Genomic DNA, 19609 nt, shown 5'->3' with positions numbered 1-19609 from the left:
GCCTGGGCAGAGGCTTATCTTCTAGACTTCTCGGCTTCCCACATAGTGGAAGCAGAGAATGTCCAGATGGACTTCCTCAGTCATCATATGCTGGATCCTGGCGAATGGTATCTCAGCCCTGCGGCCTTCGGGTTGATTGTGCAGGCCTGGGGCAGGCCGTTCCTGGACTTGTTGGCCACGAGTTTCAATGCCAAAGCTCCATGGTTCTTCAGTTGGTGCAGAGATCTTCAGGCAGGGGGCTGGATGCTCTGGTGCAGCCTTGGCTGTCGGAGGGCCTCCTAGCATAGCTGACGAGTTGTGGGAATGCTTCTGAAGTTCCTTCTCCAACTTTCAACAGTGTTTTTTTCTATGTTAATTGTTACTTCTGTGGGGAGTGTTGTTGCTGTTATAAATTGCATTTATTAGTTTCTTGGTTCTACTTGGCTATTTGGAAGACTGATTGTACTTGGAACTGCACAGCCCACTTGTATTACAGCCAAATGTTTGTCTTAGTCTCCATCTGCTGGTCATGGTGAGCCTTTACCCCATCAGTGAGCTGTGCCTGTCTGGAGAGACTAAAAGAAAGAAAATTAGCAGGTAACCTAATTTCTCCATATAAATTATCTGGGTAGGAGCTGAATATCATCACTGGTTAAATTATTAGCCCCCCCACAGACATGGCCCTCAAATAGGTGGATAATATTGAACTGTTTCAGTGTAAACAGCCCAATCTAATTTGCATATTTTTCGATATTACATGGCTGCAGCAATTTATGCATTCACTGGTTGCCAGAAAATACATAAGTTCCTTTGAATGTGGACCTGATTAATCTTCAAACTAAAAGCTTATAGAAATGGAAAGTATAGCTAAATATTGCCAGAAAGATTAATTTACCGTATCTTTCATAGAATTTCAACCTGTGGTTTTTAGGGATTGTGAAGCCAGAATTTTTGTGCTGAGTCTGTTTTGTGCTTTGCAGATTGAGAAGGACCTGCTGCGGACTATGCCCAGCAATGCCTGCTTCTCCAACATGAATAGCATTGGTGTCCCTCGGTTACGGCGCATTCTGCGTGGCTTGGCATGGCTGTATCCAGAGATTGGATACTGCCAAGGAACAGGCATGGTAAGAAGCTCTGGATTTGTGTGTTAGTTTTAACTTTCCAGACCTGAGCTCAAAGAAATTTGCAGGTCAGATACAATAGGAAGGTCCCTACCCCAGAGAACTTAGTCTTAGTAGGTACCTGATGCAGTGATCAGTGAAATGATTTGCCCAAGGTCATGGTAAGGATGAGAAGCCCCATCATTAGCAAGGAGCAATGAAATGTACACATTAGTAAACGTTGTTGCTTTGGCCACTGGGGAGATAGGAACATGCAGATACACTGAGGTGTTGGTACAGTAAAATATGCTCAAGCTTTGCGTGGAATTTGCACAGCTTTAACATAACAATTTTGTGAGCACATGATGCCGAAAGAGGTATGTGCATCAGCTAACCCCCACAAAGACCTAAGTCCATGGCCCATTTCAAAAAAGTGGTAATAAGGTTAATTCATTGTTCTAGTGCACTAGGTGTGTCATGCTGAATGCTAGGGTATTCTACCTATGCTTGTGAGCAATAGAGAAGATGTGAATCACAATTTTCACTTCCTCCTCCAGAGGGCTTTGCTGCGCCCTTCAGTTTTTCTGTCTTCACGTGAGCTGGAAGGTGTCTTCTGATCTGCTCTTTTTAAACTTTATTATTTTTTATGTTTTTCAATATTTTTACAGTTGTCTGATACCACAAAGGCCCGCATTTGCAGGGGGAAAACTCTGCCTGTGTGGAGAAGCAGACTGGTATCTGCAGCTGGCAGGTTAATCCCTTAGGGACCTATTTGGCCAGTCTGCTGAAATATTTATGACGCTTGGGGTTCCGTGCCCTTAGGAGCATAGCTGAAATCCAGATTTATTAGGTTTTTGAGCGCAGGCTGATAGGCATCCTTAATGGTCTGTCAGGGCTTTCAGAGTGCTTACTACAATTTACCCACCCCCACACACTTTCATGTGTGCAGTTCCATAGAGATTAGTCCGATTTTGGTCCGACTGGCAATCCAAAAATCTCAGCGCTTGGAGTTGACTTATCTGTTGAGGCAGTGACCTCTTCTCCCTGATCCAGCTATATATAATGGAGCTGGAACTGAAACAGGTTACAATACCTTCACTTCACATGGCACAGTGAGTACGGGATATTATAGCCTATGGAAAAAATCAGGGGTGGGGGAGGGTCTTCAAAAGGTGTTTTCAAAAGTTTCTAAGTTTATCCAGAGGGTTCCTTATGTTCAAAATCCTGTTTTTTGAATTTTTGTTAGCTATTGAGGTGATTTTGGCGCCAAAACGCTGCTGTGGTGGCCATCTTGGATTTACTGATATTGTTCAAAGTTCTCCATCTGTTTCAAAATACTTCGTTTTGCCTCAAAACTGGCAGGAATGGAGTTCCCAGACTCCTTTTACCCCTATATCAAGCCAAATTTGCTTTGGATGGTAGCTGAAGAACACACTTGTGCCACGGAACACATGAAGGGGGGTTAGGAGCTTTGGCCTTAGCCCCCTCAGAGGTTTCTAGAGCTAGAGAAGTTTCAGGGGTCCTGTTTGCTGGGAGAAAATCCCTACCAATTCTCTGGACCAGCGGCCGGACGCATCGCAAGGGCATAGAAGTTGTGGAACCCAACAGACAGAAGGCGGAGCTCCCTAAGGAAGATTTGGAGCTACCACAAAGTAAAAATCCAACGGAACTGCAGTGATGTGTAAAACAACGAACTAAAGAGAAAACTGCAGAGATGATATACAAGATGCCAAGTCTTTAATCTTTTCCTATCATAATAAATTTTACGTTACGCTGGTTCCAATCGTAATTATTTTAGCAAAATTTTGTATTATTCACCGTTATCATTTACGGCTATTGTAAACATAATGTAAATAAGTCATAAGTCTGTAAATTCAAATATTTTGTGTTCCTGGCTCTTTATTAGTATGGGACATACGATGGCAACGACATTTTTGGAATGTCCCGTCATCCGGGACACACGGTAGGAAAAGGTTAATCAAAAAGCATTACTTTGAACATTAAACAGTTTGTATCCAAAATATGGTCCAATTGGGTGATAAACCAGGACCCAACACGGTCGGTGTTTCAAAAAAACACTCCTTCCTCAGGGATCCTAAAAAGTGTTAAAATCACATTCTGGGGTACCATACACATTACAACTGGATAAAAAGGTGATTTGGTAGAAAAGTCGAGTGAGCTACTTTGCAGTGCAAAATTGAAGGAAGGAGTGTTTTTTTCAAAACTCGGACCTTGTTGGGTCCTGGTTTACCACCCAATCAGACTTGGAGCTACCTCATAAAGCTTTTGCATCTAAATTTGTAAATCTCCTGTAGAGAGCTACTTAGAAGGTCGGGATCCTCCTGGTCATTCTGGGATCATGCCAGAGGGTGTGCCAGGGGGCTTTGCCTCACAGATGGACCCCCCCTCAAACATGGAGGCTGTTCAGGATCATTCTGATAAAGAATGGGAAGATAAGGGGGTCAGTATTTATGCTCATACTGTCGCAGAGTAAATCTTCCCGCTGGGAGATTAGGGTCTCAGACAGCGGTGATTAGTTGAAAGACTGTAGTGGCCCTGGACAAGGGAGAAGACCTGACTATATACCGGCTGTTCAAGTACATGGCATTACTGAAGAGCATTACAGACTCCCTGCAGGAATTAAATTTGGACTCCCTGCAGACACCAACTCCATAGTGTTCTATACTGAATGGGGTAAGAGCTCAGCCTACATCCTTCCCCTGGAATCATAAATCACTGGAATAAGAACATAGTAATAGCCTTACTGGGTCAGACCAAAGGTCCATCCAACCCAGTATCCCATCTCCTCAATGACCAATCCAGGTCACAAGTACCTGGCAAAAAAACCAAATAGTAGCAACCAGTGGCGTACCTAGGGTATGTGGCACCCGGGGCCCATCATTTTTTGACACCCCCCCCCCCCCCCCCTCATGGAAAAATTTTTTTTTTTTTTTTTTTGCAATAACCATGAAATGGAATAAATGGTCAGAATAGAAACAGGCAGTGAAAATTTTCTTTTATTGAACCTCATTTATGTAACCATTATTCCAAACATAACATAACATAAATTATGTCGGAATTGTCATGACATCAGAAGTACATATGGAGTAGTTGCAGGTGATGCTTGGGACAGTTCTGATTATGTTAGTTTGGTTTTATGTGTTTTTTGAATAGAAGGGTTTTTATTTCTTTTTTTAAGGTTTTGTAGTTTGTGGTCGAGGTCAATAGGTTGTAGAGTTGGGGGTCAAGTGTTGCAGCTCGAATGGCTAGGAGGTTGTCGAACAGTTTTTTTCTTTTGACGTTTTTGGTTGGAGGGTGTGTGAATGGTGCGTGAGTTCTCCTATGTCTGTTTGAAGTGGATTGAATTATTTAGCTGAAGAAATTAGTTACCCCCCCATTCCACACACATTAATTCTCTTCCATTTTTGTTCCCATTATAAAAAAACACTGATAAGTTCCCAGGAAAAAAATACATTAAAATAAGAAGTGAAAACAAAGGCCCCTACAGATGAGAACATAACATAAGAATAGCCTAACTGGGTCACACCAATGGTCCATCATGCCCAGTAGCCCATTCTCATGGTAGCCAATAGTGCTGCCCGATTCAGAGAAAAATATTTCATTCGATTCGATTCACCCTGTTGAATCGATTTTTCGATTAGATTCACTGTTAATGACACCGCTTTTTAAGTTTAAACAAAGTATAACAATAAATTTCACAACAACAATAAATTTCACAAAGTACTTAAAAAAAAAAAATCACATTTTTCCATTAAAGCAGTTCTGGAGACATTTGCTTGAACAGTCTTTTTTCCCAGTCCATAAGCAAGCAATATGAAAAAGATTTCCTTAATTATCTACTCAAACATTTTTGCTATTTACTTTCATTGTACCTAGACTATTATTCAGTAGAAAAAATTTAGTTTGTTCAATCAAGCAGAACATTCACTCATAGAAGTCCAATGTCCACACAGGATTTGATTGAACAAACCATATATTTTCTACTGAATAATAGTTTAGGTATACTGAATAGCAAAAATGTTAAAGCCACACAGAAAAGCAGTAAAAGTCAATAGGTTCTCCAAGTGGGAACAACCTGATGTCTCAGCACTTGAGGAAAAGACCACGTAATAATGTTTATAAGATAAATCATATAAATGATTATACTGAAGCAGGGTGTCCTCAGCGTGAGAGGTAAGCGAGAGGAGAGAATTCTCCAGTGCTTTACACAATAAGGCTCCTCTGCCTGCAGTGCACACCATCATAGGACACCTCAGGTGTGCTCAAATTAATCAATGTGATAAATTAAACAGTGATAAACAATTGGTCAATCACAAGAGTGCAAGATCAAACAGGTTGTTCCCACTCAGAGAACCTATTGACTTTACTGCTTTTCTGTGTGAGTAGATAATTAAGCAAATTTCTGATAGCCTACAGAACTGATTCTCACCTTCCATCCCCAGCCCCCAAGACTTACCAGACCCCCCCTGCCGATGCATTTACTTACTGCCTGAACTGGATATTAAATCGTGGGGAAGAGAGGAGAAATGCGGGGAAAGAGCCAGCCAAAACTAGTATTTGTTGCTGCTGAGTGCACCAATCCAGGGCAAGCAGACGCTTCCCCCATGTCTTAATAACAGACAATGGACTTTTCCTCCAGGAATTTGTCCAAACCTTTCTTAAAACCAGCTACGCTATCTACTTTTAACATAACTTCTGGCCACTTCATTTTTAAGCTTAGATCTTTCCTTCCAAACAGAGACCTTGCTAGATGTCAAATACAGCACAAGGTAACTTCACATGGACTTAACTGTGCAGGAAATGAATCTCCTCATACACCCACCATATAGTGCAAAAATGTGCAAAGGTCTGTTTTTTTCTTTCGATCACTACATAGCCTAATGCCACACAAGCAGCGCTGTTACAAACATATTCTGAAGGTCAATGCTAAGGTTGACAAAGTTTCCTTCCTTGGACCAGAAGGAGATACTGACAAACCACTGGAAGAGATTCTAAAACAACTACCCAGAAATAACACCCAAAGACCCACTCAGTGTGTGAACCAGTTGAGTGGAGTGGACTAACTGGGGGTGGAAATGGGCCCAGAGTTTGCTCAGCAGAATTTCCCAGACTACCTCTTCCTCTCAACACACTGACATGCTACCACCACCACCAACACTAGGAACACCTCACCGAGTATGCCAGCAATGCTTATAAACTTTATAAAACACATTATTATATTTTCTTATAAAGCATATATTTTAACTGAACTCAGCCTTGCCATTCACAAAAATAGAAAAGTTCCCATTTCAAGCTGTCTCATGTACACTTTTCAAATCTAACATATTGTAATCACAAAACAGAAAATAAAATTATTTTTTCTACCTTTTGTTCTCTGATCAATATTCAAATCTTGTTGGTCCCAGGCTCTTGTTGTCTTGCTTGCCAGGGTCTCCTTTCTCCGTGCTAACCATCCGTCTGCCATCTCTGTTCTCCCCTTCCGTTTCCCTTCCCTCTCCCGGAGATCTGGCATCTTTCCTTTTTTTTGTCTCCATCCACAGATTCACCTTTTCTCAACTCCCCACCACCCCAGGATCCACCATCTCTCCCTTTCTGTTCCCAACTATCCTCCTATCCAGTATCTCTATCCCCCCTCCACACCATCCCCTGTTTCCAAGTTCTCTCCCTTTCTGTTCCTTCCCTCCCTAAATCCCATTATGCACCATCTCTCTCCCACTCCTCTGTTTTTAGATCCATTATTTCTAACCCCCAAAGTCTGGCATATGCACGTATCTTTGAACCCCCCCTTCCCTCTCTCCCTCTGTGTACTTTTACACCAGGACCCCCCTCCCCCGAAGGTCTGTCCCCCCTCAGAAGGGCTACACCCCACCCCTGAAGACCTGCACCCCCCGAAGGACTTTACCTCCCACCCGAAGGTCTGTCCCCCTCTGAACGCCTAAACCCCACCCCTGAAGGCCTGCACCCTCCCCGAAGGATTGTACCCCCCACCCGAAGGCCTGCACCCATCCCGAAGGCCTGCACCCATCCCGAAGGCCTGCACCCACCCCGAATGCCTGCACCCACCCCGAAGGCCTGCACCCACCCCGAAGGCCTGCACCCACCCCGAAGGCCTGCACCCCCGAAGGCCTGTCCCCCCCCCTTGAAGGCCTGACCCCCCCTTGAAGGCCTGCCTGCTTGTCCCCCCTTGAAGGCCTGCACCCCCTTGAAGGTCTGCACCCCCCCCCGAAGGCCTGCACCCCCCCGAAGGCCTGTCCCCCCACTTGAAGGCCTGTCTGCCTGTCCCCCCCTTGAAGGCCTGCACCCCCTTGAAGGTCGGCACCCCCCCTGAAGGCATGCACCCCCCCTGAAGGCCTGTCCCCCCTTGAAGGCCTGTCCCCCCCCTTGTAGGCCTGCACCCCCTTGTAGGCCTGCCCCCCCCCCCTTGTAGGCCTGTCCCCCCTTGAAGGCCTGCCTGCCTGTCCCCCCCTTGAAGGCCTGCACCCCCTTGAAGGTCTGCACCCCCCCCCCGAAGACCTGCACCCCCCCTTGAAGGCCTGCCTGCCTGCCTGTCACCCCCCTCCCCCTTGAAAGTCTGCCTGCCCGCCCGCCCGCCCCACCCTGAAGGCCTGATGCCCCGACCCACCCCGAAGGACCATTCGCCCCCCTGGCCTCCCCGCACTACCTATGAAGCAGCCGCAGCAGGATCGCGACGTCAGCTATCTTTGCGCTGCTTAGGAGCTGCTTCCTGCGCCGGGCTACCTTAAGCTACTGCCCCCCCCACGCCCGAAGGACCGCTCGCCCCACTGACCTTCCAGCACACCTATGAAGCAGCCCGCAGCAGGATCGCGCCGTCAGCAATCCCTCAGCTGCTTGGGCGCTGCTTCCTGCGCCGCGGTCCCGCCCCCTCCTCTGACGTGCCTGATCACGCGGGAGGGGGACTTTGCGAGCGGGGGGGGGGGGGGAGCAGCTCCCTGGCCTCGGGGGGGGAGTGGGGGGATGGGAACATATCAAAGCGAGTTTCCATTATTTCCTATGGGGAAACTCGCTTTGATAAACGAGCATTTTGGATTACGAGCATGCTCCTGGAACGGATTATGCTCGTAATCCAAGGTACCACTGTATATTTTATAACATTTTTGCTGTGAAAAAGTAGCATGTTATCTCTGCAGACACACATTCACAGTTTTGAGAAATGCAAAACCAAGATAGAAAAATTGCCTGTGCATCAATGCACTAATGGAATTCATTTACCAAAAAATCTAAGCATTGCATGAATATACAGCCTAATAATTAAAAACTATTCCTTATTTCATGATGAATAACTTTTGGTCTATAATTTATCTTAAATAGGAAACTATCTTTAGATAGACTTTTTCTTCAAAAAAGCCTTTTATTTTAAAAATATCCAATTTTATTTTTATTCACCCTGGGATAAAGTATTATCCTAGGACAAGAAGGCAGCATATTCTCACATGTGGGGTGATGTCATCTATGGAGCGCAATATGGACAGTGCAAAAATGTACTGTCACTTTAAACTTCTCTAAAATCTCGAAACTGCCCATACCACACATGCACCGGTGCCTTCCTGCCCAATATCAGCTCACAAAACTCTCAGTTCTTAGTTTTCCGCTGAGCTAAAAAGCTATGTTCTTTTTTGAGGTTTTCCAAAAGTTCATCAGACTTGAATTTTTTTGTCTTTCCACATATTTCTTCTTCATTTTTTACTTTTCTACCTTTCCCTTTTCATTTTTTCAAAACTTAAGTTTTGAGCCTTCGGTTCCTTTCAGGCTGGATGCATTGAGCCTTTTGGGGGGCTCATATTCACTCAACCTCCCCAGACCATTGAGTCAAATCCTTCTTCTTTTTTTTAATTTTTATTTATGAGTTTCTTTTTTTAAAATTATTAATTCTTTATTCATTTTAAAACATAAACAAGTGTACAATAATATATTCATTAAATTTCAATGTAACACTTGAAAATCTTAAATCATATCATCCAAGAACAAAAGTATATATCCCCACCCCCCACCCTACTGAAATTAAAATTCATGAATCATTTTCAAACATACAATATGTACAGAAATATAATCATAATTTCAATACAACACTTGAACATCTTTCCAAATCATCTAAAATAAAAATATTAATCCCCTCCCGCCCTACCTAAAGAAATAAAAACAAACTCTCAATGGAAAATATACCACCCCCCACTCCCCAATGCGTAAAATATAATCTCCCATAAAAAGTAATGTCTACTCATTACAATATTTTTCCATTGGCCCCCAGATCTTTATAAACTTATTGTAAGTCCCTTTCTGCGTAGCAAGAGCTCGTTCCATCTTATAAATATGGCATAATGAGTTCCACCAAAATGTGTAGCTAAGATTAGAGTAGTTTTTCCAATTTTTGGTAATATACTGAATGGCGACCCCTGTCATGATTAACAAAAGTTTATTATTACTCGACAAAATTTGACTTTTTTTTCCTCATAGATATACCAAACAAAACAATGTCATAGGATAACGCAACATGATTCTCTAGAAGACAGTTAACTTGAGTCCAAATTGAATTCCAAAATAACATAATATAGGGACAAAAAAAATTAGATGATCCAATGTCCCTACTTCAAGATTACAATGCCAGCATCTATTAGATTTAGAGCAATCCAACTTTAATTTTATGAGTTTCAAAATTTAACACAAGAATCCTCTTGTTACAGAAAATCAGAGAAAATACATACAGGAAAATTATCCATTTGTTACACAACATGATCCAGTAATTCTTAATAACAGAAAGTAAAGAAAGATAAGAATAATTTCAGTGTTGTGCATAATTATCCTTTCTTAGACCACAATAAACTCCTTTGGAGGAACAAGATGTGAAGAGAAAAGAAGTTCTCAACCAATGTAATTGATTAACAAGAAAAAGGCTTAACATGGTTCAAACCAGTCTAATAAAATTACAGCCATCACATTTAGGTAAACTTTTTGGTGTCCAGAAAGCTACGAAGCTGCTCCGGGATGAAATAAACATATTTAGTACCAGCATATCGGACCAAACACTTACAGGGATAACTTAATAAGAAAGTAGCTCCCAATTTTATTGTTTCCTCTCTCATATTTAAAAATAATTTCCTACGTTCCTGAGTAGATTTTGTAACATCATGAAAGATCCATATTTTTTCTCCCAAAAATAAATTTTGGGAGAAACGAAAAAAAGTTTTCATAATCATATTTAAGTCTTGTTCAAAGACTAGTGAAACTAAGAGAGTACCACTGTACTGAATCTCTTCCTGTGAAGTTTCTAAAATCCCAGTAATAGCTTTTAAGTCCAATTCCTGTGGTTTATCATTGTTATTTTCTGGTCTTCTAGGAAGATAATAAATCTTATTTATGGGTGGTATCAGTTCTTGAGGAATTTTAAGGTTTTCCATAAGATATCTTTTGAAAACTTCAATTGGTGTAGAAACAGAAAGTTTAGGAAAATTTAGTACCCTTAAATTCAATCTTCTATTGAAGTTTTCCAATTGCTCTATTTTGTTCTGAATAACAGTTCTGTCTTTAACCATATTAGCTGAAAGAGCTTGTAATGAGGATAATTCTTTATTGACTTGGTCAAATTTCCTCGTTGTTTCTAGCTGGTTGTTTTGAACTAAGGTAGATAAATCGTCGCGTTTACTCGCAACTTTGGAAGTATCATCTGTTGATTTTGAGGTTGCAGCTTTGAGCCTCTGAAGCACTTTCCATATGTTCTTCAAAGTCACTCCTGAAGCGTCGGTTCCCTCCGCTCCTAAGAACGATGTTGACTCGGCGTCCTGGACTGTGTGGTCACCCCCACTGTGGGATAGCATTGAACTACTCAGGTTCTCGGCTATCGCGCGCTCCTCGCAGTCCTGCGCAGGATTCGGTGGTAGCCTGGCTGCTTGGGGGGAGAGTGATGTCTCGAATCCCATGGCTCCGACGTCTCCTTCCGTCAGTGCAGCAGCGGGTGTGTTTCCCCCTCCAGAAACGACCGGTGAGCTCGTGAAAAACCGGTCCATCTGCAATTGCCCGGGCTTGGTGGGGTCTGCCCGGAGAATGCCCTTGCTCTTACTATGAGGCATATTGGAAATGAAATTTAGAAAAAATGTAGTAGTAAAGAAGCAAGGAAAGACGGAGCTCCAGCTCTCACAGCGTCATGCCGCCGCCATCTTGTCCTCGTAAAACGAGTCAAATCCTTCTAGTGTCTTCAGGCAGTGCACTAGATACAACATATCCATCTAGGTCACTGATCCACATAATTGGCATGTTCAGTGCCTAAGTCCTGACCACCATACAGACTCGTGTCTGCGCTGCTCTAAACTTCAAAAGAGGTCACTAAAGGCTAGACAATTCCAGTTCAAAAACATCAAGGATGTCCGCTACCTCTGACAATGAAACCCAGGGACCGTCTTCAGCATCCAATAAGCACCAACATTGACACCTCGGTCAACGTTAGCATCATTGCTGGGACCACTCTTAGGAACACCCAATTAAGCATAGTCATGCTTCCCCTTCCAAGCATTCATTGAGATCCCAGTCTCAAGAGTCCACTTCATTGATGCATTCTAAGCATCAATGCACAGAGATGAGGTCACCATCTTTGCAGCTGGTGTCCCTTCAAAAGCTTGCCTCATTGAGGTCACCAACACCTCAACACTAGATTTTGTTTAAGCTGGGTTGCCTTTGTTATAAAGTTGTGTATGGTATTGTTCCAATTTATATGATTGATAGATTCCTTATAGTATCTTATAAACACAGAAAAGGATCACATGCTTTGTTTATTTTTCCTTCTAGGCTGCTTTCCACACAGTTCCTGATTGGTAAGGCCCGATTTTAGTGCAGGAAGAGGCGGTCGGAGCATACAGCGAATGATTTCCTTCACTCGCTGGTGCTCCGGCTGCTCTCTCCTGCCTCTCCTGCTGCCCTCTCCAGTCTCCCCCATGAAAAACTGTATTTGCGGTTTTTCAAGATTCTCTGGTGCAAACTTAGGTTATAAGCCTCAAGGAATAATACCTTCTGTGCATGAATATGTATTATGCCTTGAGCTATTACTTGAAAAGCATGAGATGAATCCATATCCCTCTTTTTCTCTTAACAAATCATAAAATCTGGAATGTGTGTAAGAATCCAGCCTGCATCTCATACCTCTCAACCCCAGCAGCCCTTGGCATTTCCCCTGGCATTGAATGCGCTCTCTTCCCTAGGTGGCTGCTTGCTTGTTGCTCTTTCTGGAGGAAGAAGATGCTTTCTGGATGATGTGTGCCATTATTGAGGACCTGGTCCCTGCCTCCTATTTCAGTACCACATTGATGGGCGTGCAGACAGACCAGCGTGTGCTGCGGCACCTCATTGTTCAGTACCTGCCTCAACTAGACAAACTTCTGCAAGAGCATGACATTGGTGAGAGGAGTGAATCGGGATGGGCGTGATGAAGGTAACGGGAGATGGTGGGGGATAAGGGGTTGGTTCCAGCAAGTGTCAGCTATACCATGGGGAGAGTGTGGCGCAGTGGTTAAAGCTACAGCCCCAGCACCCTGGGGTTGTGGGTTCAAACCCACGCTGCTCCTTGTGACCCTGGGCAAGTCACTTAATCTCCCTATTGCCCCAGGTATATTAGATAGATTCTGAGCCCGCCAGGACAGACAGGGAAAAATGCTTGAGTACCTGAATAAATTCATGTAAACTGTGGGAGAACGGTATAGGAAATTGAATAAATAAATAAATGTTGTGTTCTCTGGGTCCCAGTAACTCTAAGCCTTAAGTTTATATACCGCATCATCTCCACGGAAGTGGAGCTCGGCATGGTTTACAAAGCTTAAAAATATAAGAAGAGAGGAGAGAAATTTACAAGAGTATATGAATAAAGGGAATATAAACAGGAGAAGAAAAGATCTTATGTTAGGAAAAATGATTATATGTTAGAAAAGAGCCAGGTTTTCAATTGTTTGTGGAATAATTGGAGGGAGCCCAGGTTCCGCAGCGACGCTGAATGGCTTTTAGGGCTCTCAGCCTCCCACAATTTCACATCAATGGGAAGGGCCACAAAATCAGTTCCTTCCCTCATAAGTCCCTCTTCCCTACAGAGTCACAGTGGGAAATAGAGAGCCATTGTACTGATAGTGCCAGATTCCCTGCATCTGTTTCCTTGAAGTGTTCTGCTCTTAAACTGTCTTTCTGCTTTTTAGTCTGGACTATTGTACTTTAAATCATGCAGTTCAATGTGTAATAATTGAAACTGAATCAGAGGGATGAGAGGATGAGTAAAGTGATGGAGTGTGGAGGTAAGGGAGAGTGTAACAGGATGGAGCGGGCAGGCGAGGAAAAGTGAATGAGATGAATTTGGGGACAGAGGAATCATGAATGAGAAATGAGAGAAAAGGGGGCATAAGCAAGTAGTAAGGTGGAGACAAAGGAAAAATGAGTGAGTGGCTGGGAAGTAAGTATGAGTGAAAGGATTAGAGATGTTATGGGCTAAGAGAGAGAACTTGAGGGGGGAGGGGTGCAAGAGTGAGTATGGTGAGAATGAGAAGATGGAAGTATGAGAGAAGCAATTCGTATAGGGAGGAGGCATATGAGTAGATTGTTTCTCACTCTGATTCTGGATCCAACTCCCAATCCCTCGTCCTCCATTCTCTTTCCCCTCCATTTTGATTTTCCTTATCTTCCCTCCCCTTTATGCCATTAACATTCTCTAGGGTTACTGCCCTGTTCCACCCCTGGTCTCGCCCTGTTCTGTCCCCAGCTCCGCCTCCACATGAACCTCATTTTCCTTCCCCGAACTCTTGACTGTGTCTAGAGGGCCTCCGTTCAAGCATGGATGTTGATGCGATGACATCACATGCATGCACGCATGAGCGTGATGTCATCACATTGACATCCGCACAAGCGCAGACTCCCTCCAGATGCGGCCCTGAGCCCAAGGCCTTCCAGAATCTGGACAAATACCTTCTTAATTGGGGCCATGACACCAATAATGCTTCATGATGTTCATTCCTACCAGAAACCTGGCCTTGGTCACACGTGCAGGACACAGATAAACCCTATGTAAATACAGGACCATAAACTAATAGTCTTAATATACCCAAAGAGAACCCTAAGATGCCAGGATCTGCATGCAGTACAACGCTAGAGAAATAGAAAGAAATACATTTCTTCCTGAACAGTTCAAAATATAGACAACAGATGTAAATTCTGAAAATGACACATTTCAATCACTAAATTGAAAATAAAATCACTTTTCCTACCTTTGTTGTCTGGTGATTTTATTTTTCTATTCAACTTTTCTCAGTTTTTGGTTTCACTTCCTTTCTGTCTGTGCTCTTTAACTATTTCCATGACCTTCTTATCCAATTGCTGTTTTTCTGTCCTTCATTTTCTGCCCTTTAGCCATCTTTGGCATTAACTTTTAACATTCAGCTTTCTTCCATTTTTTTGCTTCCTCCTCAAATCTATCTACTTTTCCATGTCTTCTTTTCCCATCTATCCATGTAAACCATCTTCTCCCTCTTTCTTCTCCCCTATTCCCATTTATCTATAAACAACATTTCTTCCATTATCTTCCCCACACCTCCTATCCTTATGCACCATCTCCTTCCCTACCCCTCTCATCCCTGTGTACCATCTCCTCCCTCTCTTTCCCTCTTCTATATGGTCTGACATCTGTCTTCCCCTCTTATGATCTGGGATCTTTATCATTCCCAAAGTCTGGCATCTCTCTCCCCTTCTTCCTTTCTCTTCTCCCTCCTTTGTTGTATGGCATCTCTGTCTTTTCCTTCTTCCCCCCCCTCCTTCCTTTCCCTGGTCTGATATCTCTCTCTTATTTCCCCCACTCCCTTCCCCATCCAGTGGTCTAACATTTCTCTCCTTCCCTTCCCCTCCTCCTGTGGTCTGGTATTTCTTTCTGCCCCTTCCCTTTCTTTCCCTGGAGATGTAGGGCATTTTTCCATCCCTTTTCTCCCCATCCCCGCGGTCCAGGACCTTTCTCCCCCCACCCACCTCCTCCGATCCTGTGCTTGCTAACCTGGCACTGTTGTAACTCTTTGGCCGTCATCGGTGAACTAAACATGCTGCATTGGGAAGTGGGGGGGCTGTATGTTTATTTAGGGTTTCTACCCTGCCCATTAAATGCATTGTCTAAGCAAGTTACACTCTAAAAGTGAAAGGAAACATAGGAGAAGAGTAAGACATAGAAGAGAAGGGAGAAATGGGGATTTGAACTATAGTAGTTGATGGGAAAGTGGAGGGGTGTACACATTAGGAAGGGGACTATGTGAGTCAGTTTTCCCATAGCAAAGCTAGAGGCTACTTTTGACCATTAAAAGGTCTTGAGATATGATCTGAATTGTTCAACAGGAATCTAATGTAAGATGATGGGGTAGCTTGTTCCAAAGTTCCAGACCTTGTATGGAAAAAATTGAATATTTAGTGGTATTAGTCTGCCTCCAAGGTGGCAGATAATTGTTACTGCGGATGGGCAGACTGGATGGGCCATTTGACCTTTTATCTGCCATCATGTTTCTACGTGTACTTTGCATCTCTGCTCTCTTATGTTTCTATGTTTCTTCTGTTGTCCCCCAGCATCAGCAGCAGCATTGCATATATGCCATTTGCAGCCTAGTCCAAAGTGGATGTGATGCAAGAAAAGCTGAAATGGGCCAGAGGGAAAGCTTTAGAGAAGGTCACAGGCAGTAGGCAGTGTATGTGCAATGCTGCTTTTGCTGAGGATCAACAAAAGACCACTTTTAAGGTAGACTGATGGGGTGGGGGGAGGAGATTGAGGTGGAGGCAGATGCCATACCTTGAATAGGGGAGGAGAGTGAGCTGTATACTCATCAGCAGAACTGGAGGGACCACTGGTGGAAGCTGTGACCAAGGCAGTGATTTCTAGCAGTCGAGAGGAGAGCAAAGTTTGTTTTGCTGTTCATAGAGGTGGGGGACAGAAGGGAGATATGTTGGATCTGGGGAAGTGAAACAAGATGGAATTTGATAAACTGCCTTCTTTAGCACTCTCCAGACCAGTAGAGGTTAACTTTACGAATGGGTATATATCTAATCATGACCAGCAGGTGGAGACTGAAAACAAAACTTTGGGACAGTATATCCTAGCCCCTCCTCTCTATTTCCCTCAGTCTTCTTTCAGTCTCCAGCAGGTGTTGAGTGATCTGTACCCATCTCCCTTGGTAGGGCTGTTGGAATTTGTTTAGGGGGTTTATTGTCCCTGTTTTTAGCCGGACGGAGCTTGGGCGGACTCTGTTTGGGGGTTCGTCCGACCTCGGGGGTGTTAAACCCGGCGGGTCACGAGCGGGGTCCCTCCCCCCACTTCCTCCACCTCCCCACATTTTTTTAGAGGAGCCTCAGCAGTAAGCCTTGCCCCCTAAGTCAAGCAAGGCATATTGCTTCGAGAGCCTGTGGAGTCTGTTCTGTAAAAAAAAAAAAAAAAAAAATCCTGAGGTAGTGCTGGTCTGAAGGGTTGTTTCCCTTTAAGAAAACTGTATTTTACTGTATTTTTTCATGTAACCAGCACTTTTTTATAGCTAGGTCGCGTATGGAGCAATTGTGCCCTTCTCCGGGGGAGTAGGACACAATTTTAGTCCAGCCGCGAGGCACTCGCGGCCGGCCTGAACTCGGCGGTTTGGGTCGGTGAGGTGGTGGAGCTCCGTCGGCAGCGGCTGCAGGCGCCCAGAGCTCCCCGCCGATGGTGCCTCGCGAGTCGGCTTGGAGCAGTGGGGAAGCCCGGTCTTCCACAACCGCCCACGGAGGGATTCCCCGAAGGATTCCCTCTCAGCTGATTTTTTGACAGCTGATGCCGGCTTGCCTGCTTTAGCGGCTGAGACTATTCAGGTTTCTCAGCCGCTTCAGGCTATGGAGGGAGCTTTTTTGGCGGGAAAACCGCCATCTTCTCTGTCTGGCCCCTCCATTTTGTCTTCCACCTCAGGTGACCTTCCCCCTGTTTTGACTATGCAGGGGCAAGGTTCTGCTGGGTCCCCTGCTGTGGCAGGGAGTCCCTTGGGACCCTCGGGGGGTTTTTCTCCTGAATTTTTCTTTTCTTTATGCAGAGCCTATTTTCAGGCGGCTGGGGGTCCCGGTTGCGCCCAGGGGGTTTCGGGGGGTGGGTTTTCCTCCGCGCTCCCTGCGGCTTTGCCTCTTTCGTCTGGCGTGACGTCCCCTCCGCCGCCTCCCTTGTCCAAGCGTCCGCGGGTGTCGTGGGACAAGAATTTGTGGTCGGAGGAACGGGTCGGTCTGGAGGAGGACCTGGACCCTTCTGAGGAGTTCCAGGACTCTCTGGAGGGGACGGAAGCTGGCGGCGGGTTGTCGGATTTCCCGTTCTCCAGTGACGAGGCGTCCGTGGTGCGCCTTTTTCAGAAAGATGAGCTGCCTGACCTTATTCAGCAGGTTTCTTCGGTTTTGCGTTTTGAGGACGCGCCGCCGGAGACTCCGCGTGTGGGGGACCCCCTGTTACGGGGGATCCGTTCCGTTTCCCGCTCTTTTCCTATGCATCAGGATATTCGGGATATTATTCTGGAGCAGTGGAAAACGCCGGAGACGCCGTTTCGGCTGGCGCGCAGCATGGCTCGCCTGTATCCCATTCCGGAAGGGGATCGGGCTACGTTAGCTTCGCCAGTCGTGGATGCGGTGGTCTCGGCAATTTCCAAGCGGCATACCGTGCCTGTTGAGGGCGGTTCTGCCTTGCGGGACTCTGAGGAGCGCAAATTGGAGAGCATCCTTAAGCAAAATTTTCAGGTCTCTGCCTTTCGGGTCCAGGCGGCTATTTGTGGGGGACTGGTCGCTCGCGCCGTGTTTCGGTGGGCGGAGCGGGTCTTGGATCGAGAGTCTGACGACTGGTCTCTGGTGGATCAGGAGGTAGCGAAGATTGAGATGGCGGCCTCATTCCTCTCAGATGCTCTATATGACTTGGTGCGGATCTCGGCTAAGTCTATGGCTTTTGGCGTGGCCGCAAGGCGTGTGTTGTGGCTGCGCGCTTGGGCGGCGGATGCTGCGTCCAAAGCTAAGCTTACTAAATTTCCCTTTCGGGGGTCGTTTTTGTTTGGAGAGGACTTGGATAAGTTGATTCAGACTTTGTCGGACTCGAAAGTTCCCCGTCTGCCGGAGGACCGTGCCCGTCCGGCGTCTCGGGGGGGTGCGGCCCGGGGGCGTTTGCGGGATTTTCGCAAGTATCGCCCTGGGCGTGGGGCTGCTTCTTTCCAGTCTCCGGGATTTTCCCGGGGTCGGTTCTTCCAGCGCATGCAGCCCTTTCGGGGGGCCCGTCGGGGGGCAGGGAATCCCTCCGCCGGTTCCCCCGCTTCCCGTCCTGCACAATGACGCCTTGCCGGCGCCCCCTTTGGTTCCGGTGGGGGCCCGGCTGCGTGAATTTTTCCCCAAATGGGCCGAGATCACGTCCGATCAGTGGGTCCTGGAGGTGGTGCAGGACGGTTATGCCCTGGAGTTCGCCCACTCTCTGCCGGATTTTTTTCCTCGCTTCTCCATGTCAGACTCCGGGGAAGACGCAGGCTTTTCGCCAGACCCTTCAGCGCTTGCTAGATCTCAGGGCAGTTGTTCCGGTGCCCCCTCCGGAGTGGGGCACGGGCAGGTACTCCATTTACTTTGTGGTGCCCAAGAAGGAGGGGACCTTTCGGCCCATCCTCGATTTGAAAGGGGTCAACAGGGCTCTCAAGATTCCCTCTTTCCGTATGGAAACTCTGCGGTCGGTCATTCTGGCGGTTCAGCCGGGGGAGTTTCTCACTTCTCTCGATCTGACGGAGGCCTACTTGCATGTTCCCATTCGGGCCTCTCATCAGCGTTTCCTGCGCTTTGCGATCTTGGGTCGGCACTTTCAGTTCTGTGCGCTTCCCTTTGGGCTGGCCACGGCTCCTCGGACGTTCACCAAGGTGATGGTGGTCGTCGCGGCAGCCTTGCGGTCGGAGGGCATCCTGGTACACCCCTACCTGGACGACTGGTTAATTCGGGCAAAGTCGTTGCAGGAAAGCTCCCGGGTTACTGCTCGGGTGGTGGAGTTTCTCCGGTCGCTGGGCTGGGTGGTCAACCTTTCCAAGAGTCGGTTGGTCCCGGCTCAGCGTCTGGAGTACCTAGGGGTGCTGTTCGACACCTCCTTGGGGAGGGTCTTCCTCCCAGAGGGCCGGGTGAGCAAATTGCAATCTCAGATTCGCCTGCTTTTGGCGTCCCGGTGTCCTCGGGCGCGAGATTTCCTCCGGGTCTTGGGGTCGATGGCGGCGTCCCTGGACGTGGTGAGGTGGGCGCGGGCCCACATGCGTCCTCTCCAGTATGCTCTGCTCCGGAGGTGGTCTCCCCAGAGGCACGGGATGGATGTTCCGGTCCCCCTGCGAGGCTTGGCGCGCTGCAGTCTGCGTTGGTGGCTCCAGACCCCTCACCTAGTTCAGGGGGTGGGTCTGGATCTCCCGCAGTGGACGGTGCTCCTGACGGATGCGAGTCTCCTGGGTTGGGGGGCTCAGTGTTTGGGTCACTCAGCTCAGGGCACCTGGTCCGCGGAGGAG

General features: G+C 46.3%; 1 protein-coding gene across 3 annotated transcripts in view; it reads left to right on the top strand.

Moving 5' to 3' along the window:
• The window catches only part of SGSM3 (small G protein signaling modulator 3), a 201667-nt gene that overhangs the window by 100701 nt on the left and 81357 nt on the right, over positions 1–19609 (top strand). For all 3 annotated transcript variants that reach the window (XM_033929415.1, XM_033929413.1, XM_033929414.1), the window contains exons 7-8: positions 960–1103; positions 12305–12500. In XM_033929415.1, coding sequence (XP_033785306.1) covers positions 960–1103; positions 12305–12500 — 340 coding nt within the window. The remainder of the gene's footprint in view (positions 1–959; positions 1104–12304; positions 12501–19609) is intronic.

This window comes from Geotrypetes seraphini, chromosome 2 (assembly GCF_902459505.1).
Source record: "Geotrypetes seraphini chromosome 2, aGeoSer1.1, whole genome shotgun sequence".
NCBI classification, from domain to species: domain Eukaryota; kingdom Metazoa; phylum Chordata; class Amphibia; order Gymnophiona; family Dermophiidae; genus Geotrypetes; species Geotrypetes seraphini.
The sequence above is the reverse complement of the archived record's forward strand: the minus strand, read 5'-3'. Positions and strand labels throughout refer to the sequence as shown.